Source organism: Taudactylus pleione, unplaced genomic scaffold (assembly GCF_031769625.1).
Source record: "Taudactylus pleione unplaced genomic scaffold, aTauple2 ptg000201l, whole genome shotgun sequence".
In the NCBI taxonomy this organism is placed as follows: domain Eukaryota; kingdom Metazoa; phylum Chordata; class Amphibia; order Anura; family Myobatrachidae; genus Taudactylus; species Taudactylus pleione.
Genome location: NW_028284603.1, coordinates 49,340,545 through 49,352,675, shown reverse-complemented (window position 1 = coordinate 49,352,675; position 12,131 = coordinate 49,340,545). Strand labels below are relative to the sequence as shown.

Genomic DNA, 12,131 nt, shown 5'->3' with positions numbered 1-12,131 from the left:
AGTTTAGACACAAGAGATTTGGACCATGTTCTTTTGTTTTAATTTTTATTAAAAATAGACACACACACACGCACGCACGCACGCACACAGAATATGCTGGCTGTTTTCTCCTGATCTCTCTGCCAGGAGTATATTTACTAGAGTGAGAGTTATTAGAAATGGAGATGTTGCCCAATCAGATTCTACTTAACATTTAACTATCACCTTCTAGAAGATAATAGCTATAATCTGATTGGTTGCTATGGGCAACATCTCTATTTCTAAAAACTCTCACTTTTAGTAAATATACCCCCAAATCCCCTCCATAGTTAAATTTGTCTCCAGTGTTGAAGCCATAGGGCCAAATGTAATAGGGTGTCCGTTTTAGTAACAGTACAAACTCGCACTCTCACACTTTTAAAAAGTGCTAGTTTGTACGGAAACTCGCAAATTCAATAGCCTGCAAACTTTTCAGTTCGAGGCTACTGCATTTGCGAGTGTAGGAGAGTTTTTCCCTATGTAAACTTAGTCGCTTTAAAAGGTGCGAGTTTTAGAGAAGCCATCACAGATCAGTGAGATCCGTGATGGCTTCTGTGTTTTTTTAAAGAAAAATAATAATAAAAAAAAATGATGTGCACCCCCTCCCCAAAAGCCTTACCAGCCCCGGGCTTTATAAAGCCTGTTCTGTTTCTAAAAATACAGGGGCCAAAATGTGTAGGGGGCCCCTGTATATTAAGAACCAGCACAGGGCTTTGTTAAGCTGGTCCTGGTTCTGGAAAATCAGGGGACAAAACGAGTAGGGGTCCCCTGAACATTCCAAAACCAGCACCGAACTCTTTCTAGCGGGGGGATAATGCCACAGCCAGGGAAAACCTTTCACCGGTTTCCCCGGCCAAAGCATTATCCCTGACCGCTAGTCAGTCCAGGCTGGGGATCCCTGGGGAGTTGGGTACCCACCCCAATAAAGGGGTACCCCTCTCCAGGGCACCCCAGGCCTAGACTGATAGCCCGGGGCTATCCCCGGCACCCTATGGCCGTGGGTGCCGGGTTGATAGTGTTAGTGTAAAATGAAGGTTTCCATATTGTCTTTAGTTGTAGAACCACAAGTACCAGCAAGCCTCCCTCGCATGCTGGTATTTGGAGAACCACAAATACCAGCATGCGGGGCATTACGGGCCCGCTGGCACTTGTAGTTCCACAACTAAAGAAATACGTAAATAAACAAACATACACTGTGAAAGTAAAATTTTAATAAGACATACACGCACACACACATACTCACCAAGTATCCGAAGTAATCCATGGGGGTACCTGAAAAAAAAAAAAATCCATATTCACCTTTCCTATGCGTAGATCGCGTCCACCTGTCCAAGGGCTATCAGTCTAGGCCTGGGGTGCCCTGGAGAGGGGTACCCAACTCCCCAGGGATCCCCAGCCTGGACTGACTAGTGGGCAGGGATAATGCTTTGGCTGGGGAAACCGGTGAAAGCTTTTCCCTGGCTGTGGCATTATCCCCCCGCTAGAAAGAGTTCGGTGCTGGTTTTGGAATGTTCAGGGGACCCCCCCTCGTTTTGTCCCCTGATTTTCCAGAACCAGCTCAACAAAGCCCTGTGCTGGTTCTTAATATACAGGGGCTCCCTACGCATTTTGCCCCCTGTATTTTTAGAACCAGAACAGGCTTCATAAAGCCCGGGGCAGGTAAGGTTTTTGGGGAGGGAGAGTACATCATTTTTTTTTTTACATTTACAAACTTTTACATAAGTACACACAGAAACATGCACGTATCTCATGGATATGTGCATGTTTCTGTGTTAATCTGACCTGCTCAGGATATATGCGCTATCCTGAAGCAGGTCTAATATTTGGGGACTTTTGGTAATCTTTTTTTTGCGAGTCTAAAACAGACACTCTATTACATTGGGCGAGTTGATTGTTTTCAATGTGAAAACATCTGAATGCGCGTTTAAGAATGGGGAGTTTTAGTAACTCTGAAAAATGCGAGTTTAAGTGAACTGACACCCTATTACATTGGAGAGTTGTGAAAAATTGCGAGTTTAGCACCAAACTCGCAATTTACCAAAACTGACTCTATTACATTTGGCCCATAGTGTCTAAATTATTTACATAGCTCTCAAGAGTATTTTTGTCCCTGGAAAATGGCCACAGCTCAGTCAGAGACACATTGTAGAGTAAAGTTTAATTATTAAAAATTTAAAACTGCTGTTTTGGCAAAACTATAGTCACCACAGCAGTATGAACACACCTAGGAGGGCGATTCAGTTTTATCACGCCCGATCAAGTCTAAAGTTATGGGAGATTGGGGTGAGATATTTTGTTTTTATGCGCCCATGCCTTTTAACGCATGTTGCCCAAATAGTCAATTTTACGCAGCTAAACCTGTCTAACGTCCTGGTTAGCGCACCCAAACAGCAGTTTGTGTGCCCAAAACAAGCATTTTACGCACATTTCTGCTCACCATCTCAGGAGGGCGAGAGTACAAATATGTCCATCCGCGGCATTTGAGCCTAAACGGAGCAACAATTTAATTGCTCCGTCGTGCGCACATTAGTAGCAGCCAGAAGACATAATTTATTTAGTAAAATACAAACACACATGTAGTGCTATTTGTATTTTTATAATGTCATGTCAAAAAGCATCTAAAAATTAAGCAGAATCCCTACTACGCTGGAGGGGTACATACATACACGTTAAAGTGGGCCGCTATACACCGTATACATCCTACTGCTTCAACTGTAATACAAGCACTTTCCATTAACTTACATTTTTCCATACCACAATTTCTAATCACTGTTTTTATTTGATAATGACAGACACTGACCACTGTAACAACTAGTGGCATTTTAGAGTCACTGCTAGTTGTCTCCCGGCTATGAACATACAAAACTAAAGCAGAGAACATCCTTTGGCAAAGTTACCCATGACAAATCATACTAGACATTGCCATTAATCATTTTATTCCAAAATACTGGGACAAACTGAAACCACCATTAAAAGTTATTTTTATTTTAATTCTATGTGACATTACTGCAAGAATTGTAGCTATTTACTGAAATAGTGCTAGCGGTCATATAGGGGAGGGTAAATTAGTTAGGATAGAAGTATGAAATGAAAGTGATATTTTTGAAACAAATAAAACATTGCATTGATAAGGGAAACAGTCGGGAAGCCGATTGACGGAATCCCGACCGCCAGCTTCCTGACTGTATAATCCCGGCAAGGGTTAAATGGCAGGCGTCGAAATCCCAACACCCGGCTTACCGATCGAAGGTAAGCTGGGCGTGGGCAGCCGTTGGGGAGGGGGGGGGGGGGGACGATTTAGGGATAGGCACTCCCCCAGGAGGTTATGTTTAGGCTAGGGGAAGAGGGGGGGGTTAGGGTTAGGCACACCCCCGGACTTAAGTCTAGGTGGCGGGGAAGGGGGGGGGGGGTTAGGCACCCCTAAGGGATGGTTAGGGGGTAGAATAGGTTAGTGAATACTTACCTAGGGACCATCGGGATTTTCATCCTTGTCAGGCTGCCGCTGTCGGGTTTTGAACCATACTGAGTCCATTGATAAGAGCTCGAATATCCCATCTTCAGGAATACTTGCATATATTTATAACAAACCATTTTTACACAATGTAATACAATAATACATTATTACCCATTAGAAAGTAAGACCGTCATGTTTTAGCTATTATAGGTCACATTCAAACCACAAAATGTTTAATGCAATGCTCACTTATGGCAAGCTTTCCCCAAACCAACCTGTGTAAGACTTACAGATATGCGACAGTACAGCGACGATTTCGCAGCAGGCAGCAATGACGGAATTTAATGGTTGGTATTAGATCACTGCGACCTTCAGTCTTTGCTTCATTACTGTTGTGGAAAAACAATCAATTTACTGTTCATTTCCTTTCCTTGAAATAAAGCAAGTCAGCCTTACCATGGGTTTAGTCTCTAGCCAAATGAGCAGAGGTATACAGGACCTCATTCAGAGTCGGTCGTAAGCGGCCGCTCGGTCGTACCCAGCGATGTTCGCAAAATAGCGCATGCGTAAGTTTCGCAATGCATGTGCGCAAACTAGCTGTTGCGATCAGAAATTTCTCTCTCCTTCAACTTGGCCAGGTGACAGGATGAAGCGTTTGAGGGTGGTAACAGGGGAAGGTGCTTGTGAACGGGGGAGTGGAGATCCGAACGCAGGCGTGCCTGACTATGCAAACAGCGTTTTATGGGAGTGCATACGGTTTATGGGAGTGCATAATTAACTAAGTAGTGTCATGGCACATGTGACATGGGAGGTTTTTACACTGACTTGATCGTAGAGCTTAAGAGAGGGTATGGTCAACCTTAAGCTCTACGACCAGCTCCGATGGTTCCCGATGGTCTCAATTAATCCTTATATGCCCGAAGATGACGTGTATTGCGAACGAGAAGGGGGCGTGTTTTTAGTCTTACGGCCGCAACCTCCCCTCGCTCATCCAGCTATGATCCCATCTTAACGACACAACTTGCGAGCGCTTCATTTGCATATCCGGCCCCTTTTCCCTTACGACCGAGTCTGAATGAGGTCCACGGTGTGACCCTTTCCCTGGTGCTGAAGAAGCTTTCCCATGCCATCCCTGAAACAACTTGTGAGAATATTGGGCTGACATAGCAGCATTATATAGTGGAATATACCCAAGCAATATAGGAAAAAGGTGATGGGCCCAAGAATAAATGAATACTGACAGTGCAAAAAATGAAAATGTTATTGAAAAAGTGCTTGAAGGATTGTCCTTCCAATCGGACCATCAGCAGAATATGTGCATGCCCAGGAGGCTGCCACCGCTCTTGTAGATTGTGCCCTTTATATCTGCAGCACCTCGTCTCCTTTCTTCATCTTAGCCAGCACAGTGACATCCCTGATCCATCCTGTGAGAGTATATGTGGATGGAGCATACCTCTTGGCTTGGTCCTACAGTAAGGACAATAGTTGATCGTTTTTCTGACTGTCTTCGTTTAGAGAAAAGATCGATGGTCTCTTGTTTTTCATGAGAGCTGTCTGTGCGCGAGGAGTTTTGCAGTGTTTGTGGCTGGTCAGACTTGTGTAAATGCTGCGTGACTGGCCGAGGGTACCGATGTTTACGCAGAAGAGCGACATTGGACGGATATGAGAAGGCAGCAGTGGGCGTCTTTATAACGGCTGAGCTTTGGAAGGCATTAGCATATTTTCGCAGCTGCATTCCGTGCAAAAGCGCAGCAGCGATCACATTAGCGTCTTCTGCTGAGTCAGGCCCTTAATTGTATCAACATGATGCCAAGACTTTTGAGTAGATGCAGGCTACTAATATTTCCCTGCACATCCGTGGTATCAAGACACATTCTGAGCGCCTGAGAGTGAGGCAACAACCACATCATACTGCAGTAGAGTTCTAAAAGGAAAGGTGAAGGTTTTGGAAACCGCTCTCTGTTTTTCTATCCATAGGCTGAAAGGCCTCCATCTACCATTGGAATGGGGGTCCTGGCTAGACTAGCTACAGCAACATCAATTTTATGTGCTGGCCACCACTTAGAGGCCTTGTCAATGATATATTCAGTAAAGTCTCTTGACAATAGGCCAGAGGCTTCCCAATCTCCGCCATTACAGTCCACGGTTTAAGGATAGCCATGCTTGAGCACAGGTGACTTAATTAGTATTAGCGTTCCCGCTAGGCTGTTTTAGTGGGGCGCCGCGCAGCCCGGTGCCCCGCTGAAACATGCGGTTTCTGCCCTCCACCCGCGGGCCGCATTGTCCCGCATCCATTCACAGTGACTGCGGCGCTTGGGGACTGACCAGCAAGTCCGTAAGTGCCGGGCACGCCCCCAAGAGTGACGAAAAGGGGACGCGTCATAAAGACAAGCCCCTTTTCATTGGTCACACCCCTTTTCGGACGCGCGCGCAGATGCGCCCTAGTTCCGGCGCCCTGTCTGCCCCCCGGACCTAGAGTGAACACTAAGTATCCCAGTCAGTTTGATTTAACCATCTGGACTCAAGCACGGATATCCTTAACACATGGACACTAATGGCGGAGTTTGGGAACCTTTGCATTAGGCTGATGTCTGATCAGTTGCTCCCATTCCTTATTAATGAGAACCTTTATAACCCAGTGCATTTTAAACACTGCCTTTCTGTTAATTATCTTTAGAGTATCCTGAAGAAAAGAGGATTTTGGTGGGTCAATACCCATGGTTTTGTTAATGTGTTAGGAGAATATCTATAATGTTCAGAATAAATGACCTGGGATCCAACTCAGACTTCCCCTAACTCACTGCTAGAAGACCATGACAATACAGAATCAAAGAACGAACCCAAGGACCCCAACCAGAAGTACCATGCTGCACGTCATCCAGATATATGCTTTATACAGTATAAAATAGGGGAACTTCTCTGGTGTCCTGCTAACGATGTTCAAAAAATAAATATAACACAGTTCTGTTTTGTTAAGGCACAGTGCTGCTGACTTTAAAAAAATTATTTTATTTAATGATAATTCTGTATGTTAATATAGTTATAGACTTCTTTTTAGGGTTCAGTAAGAAAACATTTGTAATATAAGGAATGAAGCAAATTATTCAGAATATTAGAAGTCACTCTATGACCTGTATACATGTCAACTGTTATATGGTTAATTTATATATCTGTATATATATTGTATAGCCCATATTCCATTCCTGGGGTGAGATTTTCGAGATGTTCATAGCTCACCACTGACAGTTACAGTACAGCAATATGACAGATTTTAATGTGATGTTGGTGGTGGCGGCCACTCATTGTACTGTATATTTACCCATATCTCCTTATGTCTGGAACAAGTATACTATCTATCTAATTATTGCCATATGGCAGAGGTTCCCAAACTCTGCCATTACAGTGCTGGTTTTAAGGATATCCATGCTTGAGTTCAGATGGTTATATCTAATTGACAGAGGTGCTAATAAGTCACCTATGTTCAAGCATGAATATCCTTAAAACGTGGACTGTAATGGCAGGAGTTTGGGAACCTCAGCCATTAATGATGGAAACAGGAATATATGAATCAAATTTGTATATTTCTAAATAGCTTTCATATTCATAAATATACCACAACCACTTACACGTCTGCCTGGTTCTGTTCATACAAAGCTTTCATCTCTTCAAGAACCTGTCGGATTCCATCCTCCTACAAAATACATAGACAGTTGGGTTCTTACTGGAGTATAGATTTATTAGAATACTAAACAAAGCAAGAGGTCAGTTCTAGTAACTTTGTAGCAACAAATATTGAAGCCACTTACCTACGCAATGACTCCCTTACTTCAGCTCTTTACTCTGTTGCTCCGGCGATCACTACTCACCCTCGCAGATTTACACCTCAACCTTGGCATTCCAAATGCACCAGACTCCTGCAAACATGTTCAAGAATCGCCGAGCAACAGTGGAGGAAACCACGCTCTAAGGCTGACTTCTTCCATTTAAAATGTAAGCTCTCATCCTACAGTGCTGCCCTGTCCCTCTCCAAACAATCATATTTCAAGAACTTCATCTCCTCCCAGTCTCAAACTCCCAGTGTCTCTACAACTCCCTCCTCACCCTCTGCCCTTGCCACCTACTTTACATCTAAAATTGACTCCATATGCCAGGAAATCATATCCCACCAGACCCTTGGCACTCCACCCCCTCCTTTCCTAGACCACCCCTCCCCATCCATCTTACCAACTCTGTCATCCTTCTCCCCTGTATCTGGAAAGGAAGTCATGGTCCACATCTGATGCTCCCCCCTTTAACCTCCCCCCCTATCCCTTCCTGACTTTAACCTCCCCCCCTTGATCCTAAAGCTGGCCACACATCTAAAGATTATCTGTCCAACCAGCCAGCTACTTGATTGGTTGGAATGAAAATCGGTTAACGTATGGGAGTAAATGATGATCAGCAATTTGCTCCTAAATGCCAGAAAACAGATGAATATGGTCGTCAGACAAGTTTGTTAAATGTTTGATTTAAACAATTTGTTCAAACAACAGTTTTTGTCCATTTTCCGGCGTTTAGGAGAAAATTGATGATTGTCATTTGCTTTCAGGTGTTACCAGATTTTCATTCTAACCAATCAACTAGTTGGCTGGTTGGACAGAATCTTTAAATGTGTGGCCAGCTTTACACACTCTCCAACTACCAACCCATCTCTCTCCTTCCTTTTGCTTCCAAACTCCTTGTGCGTATTGTTTACAACTGCCTTCCTGCTTCTCTTTCCTCCCACTCCCTCCTTGACTCATTTCAATCTGGCTTCCGTTCTCTCCATTCCACTGAAACTGCCCTCACGAAAGTTAGCAATGACCTCCTTGCTGCAAAATCCAAGGGCCATTACTCCCTCAGTCTCCTTGACCTCTCTGCTGCTTTTGACACTGCACTACCCTCTCCTCCTACAAATCCTTCACTCTCTACGTGATACTGCCCTCTCCTCTCTGACCATACATTCTCTGTCTCCTCTCATTACTCCTCCTCCCCACTTCCACTAACAGTAGGCGTTCCCCAAAGTTCTGTTCTTGGAACTCTCCTATTCTCCCTATATACACATCTTCTTTAGGTGAACTCATCAACTTCTTAGACCTCCAATATCATCTCTATGCTGATGATACTCAGAACTACCTTTCCTCCCCTGACCTCTCCCCCTCTCTCCTCACCCGTATCTCCAACTGTGTTCTCAGCTCGCTCTTCCTGGATGTCCCAGCGATTTCTTAAACTTAACATGTCTAAGACTGAGCTAATCATCTTCCCACCCTCCCACATAACTTCACTTGCCACAATTTCATTATCAATTGATGGCACAACTATCTGCTTTAGCCCCAAAGTGCACTGTCTTGGAGTTATCCTGGACTCCTCCCTCTCCTTCAAACCACACATTCAGCACCTCTCAGTCCTGCCGTTTCCATCTAAAAAATATTTCCAGGATTTGACCCTCTCTCACCTTGGATGCTACAAAGACCCTCATCCACTCACTGGTCATCTCTAGATTGGACTACTGTAACTTCCTCCTATCTAGCCTCCCAGACTCCCACCTCTCTCGACTGCAATCTGTCCTCAATGCTGCTGCTCGGCTCATTTTCCTCTCCAAACGTTCTACATCTGCCTCCCCTCTCCTTCAAGCCCTACACTGGCTCCACTTCCCCCTTTAGAACCCAATTCAAGGTTCTTACACTCACCTACAAAGCCCTCACCCAATCCACTCCCCTTTACATCGCTGACCTCATCTCCCTTCACACTCCCGCCCGCTTCGCTGAACAAATGCATGCAGTCACTCCTGCCAACTGATAACTTCCTGCCACTTTGCGAATGCTGCTCCCTACCTTTTGGAACTCTATACTGATGGATTGGAAAAACTGCCATAGCTGCAGGTAAAAGGTGGTGATACGAGATCAGAAAGTGGAGAGGCCTGAGAGCTCTGGGCCCATGGCTCAATTCTGACCAGGGAAATATCTCTGAAGTAGTCTTCAGTCTCCTCCCATAGGTGTCTACATACTTATAAAACAAGTCGCTCTTAAAACAAGCAGAAACGGCAGTTTCCACGTTTAAGTTTCACACACATTTATTAAAGTTATTAAGCAGGAGATATTGGAGATATCTCCTGCTTTGAAGGACGACAGTTTATTTTAGGAACCAGTGTCCCAGCGACTAAACTTTGGTAAATACAAGTGAAAAAAAAAAGGATTCCTTATTGCTGCGATATAGACTAGAAATTTAATTTTATTGGGACATATTGGATTATTTAATAAATAAGCCTCACAGTCCAAAAACACATTAGAAGGTTAATTGGCTTCCAACATAAAAAAGACCGTAGTGCGGTGTATCTGAAAAATACAGTATTGTTATGGTACTATTCTAATAATAATAGTAACTGTGAGCAAATCAAGTATTACTGCAAAGCAGGGAGATTTAGATTTTTTAGGATACTATAAGATTTACTTTATAATTCAGCATTGTATTTACTTATGCGAATGCCAGCAACCCCAACAGCACCCTTAAAGATATTCCCCCTGCCTAACCCCACTGCTGTTCACTTGCTTGCAGTGCCTCTTATGGTGCATACACACGGTCAGATATGTCAGATGAACGATTTGAACAATTTTTGCCTGCATTAAAATGAATGGAATTGTCCAAAACTGACTGCAAACACATCAGATGTCAGGGGTGTGATATGTATTACCGCCGGCGGTTCAAATCCCAACAGCGGCTGCCCGACAAAGGAGGAAATCCCGATAGTCCTAAAGGTAAGTATACTATAAACTAATCTAATTCTACTCCCTAACCCTCCTTTAGGGTGCCTAACCCTAACCTTCCCCCTGGGCCTAACCCCCCCCTCTAAGTGCCTAAACCTAACTCCCACCTTCCCCGCTGCCTAACCCTCCCTCCCCCTAGCCTAACCCTAACCTCCTGGGGGCATGCTTAACCCTAAGTCCCCCCGGGGAGCCCTAAACCTAACCCTCCACCCCCCGCAGCTATCCGCTGTGGCGCCCGGCATCCCCTCGATCGAGATGCCGGGCGCCGGTCTCCCGTCGGTCAAATGACAGGCGTCTAGATTTAGACGCCTGTCATTGATCCCTAGTCGGGATTACAGTGTCTGGAAGCAGGCGGTCGGCATTTAGACCGTCGGCTTCCGGACTACATCCAGATGTCAGATATTGTTGTCTGACAAATGGGAACGCGCATCGTTCATCTGACAAAAAGGTCAGATATGTCAGATTTTCCTTCAGATATGAACGATTTTTAAAATAGTTATTGTACAGATCTGAGGGAAAATCTGACCGTGTGTATGCGCCATTAGGTGAGAAAATAAGGTTAACCTGCCCGACCTCCTTTCTTCAGGGGTTCCATACAAAAGGTCAACAATGAAAAGGTCGACATGACAAAAACAAGAGATATGGTAAGAACTTACCTTTGTTATCTCTGTTTCTACGAAGTCCATAGGGTTGACCTTGGGGTATAGCTGGATCTGGATCCACGGGCACCACGCAGTTAAAACTTTTGCTGCTCCCAGGACGCACTTGGGTCCATTCTCCTCTATACCCCGCCCCTGAGCCACAGGCACCTCAGTTGGTAAGCAGCCAAGGCCGGAGGAGGAGACTAAACAGAGAGAAGGAAGACTGGAACACACAAGAAACCATACTCACAGAAATGGGAGACGGAAAAACCGGTGACCAGCCACACAGCCCATATGAAGCCAGGTGCGTCAGGACGGGCGCCCTGTGGACCCTATGACTTCGTAGAAAGAGATAAAGGTAACTTCTTACCATAGCTCTTGTTTTCTATTTCAGGGTCCACAGGGTTGACCTTGGGGATGTCCCAAAGCAGTTCAACTAAGGGCGGGGACGCTCCTGTGCAGAAAGGAGAACCCGGCGCCCGAAGGATGCATCCTGAGAGGCAAAGGTGTCAAACGCATAGAACCCCAAAAACATCTGAATGGAAGACCAGGTGACCGCCTTACATAGCTGAACAGCAGAGGCGCCACGTCTAGCAGCCCAAAAGGGACCCACAGAACGAGTGGAATGAGCCTTAACCGAGGCTGGCACAGGTAAATCCTCCTGTGCATAAGCCTCACAAATAAAGGAACAAAGCCAACGGGCTAACGTTTGTTTGTTGGCAGGCCAACCCCTCCTGTGAAAACCAAAGAGGACAAACAATGAATCAGACTTTATAACAGAAGCAGTCTGGTCCACATAGATTCTAAGCGCACGGACTACATCCAAGGAAGACTCACCAACTGAAAGATCAGGTGACTGAAAAGCTGGCACAACAAGTTCCTGATTGATGTGGAACTTCGAAACCACTTTAGGTAAAACCTCAGGATGAGTGCGGAGCACCGCTCTGTCCTGGTGAAAAATCAGAAAAGGGGGAGGGGGGGGCGACAGGAAGGCGCCCCCAAACTCTGACACCCTACTGGCAGAAGCAATTGCCAGGAGAAAAATGGTCTTAAACGTTAACCACTTGAGCTCCACCGACTCAAGAGGCTCAAAAGGAGGACCCTGCAGGACCCGAAGAACCACCGCCAAGTCCCAAGGAGCCACGAAGGGAGGCTGGATTCGGAGAACACCTTAAATAAAAAAGTGTGAACATCTGTCAGTGTAGCAATCAGTCGTTGGAACCACATGGACAACGT

General features: G+C 45.1%; 1 protein-coding gene across 1 annotated transcript in view; it reads right to left on the bottom strand.

Annotated features, from left to right (window-relative positions):
* Nucleotides 1–12,131, bottom strand: part of GINS1 (GINS complex subunit 1) — a 29,372-nt gene that overhangs the window by 11,784 nt on the left and 5,457 nt on the right. The window contains exons 2-3 of the mRNA XM_088477365.1: nucleotides 7,099–7,163; nucleotides 3,763–3,861 (exon numbers count right to left, since the gene is read on the bottom strand). Coding sequence (XP_088333491.1) covers nucleotides 3,763–3,861; nucleotides 7,099–7,163 — 164 coding nt within the window. The remainder of the gene's footprint in view (nucleotides 1–3,762; nucleotides 3,862–7,098; nucleotides 7,164–12,131) is intronic.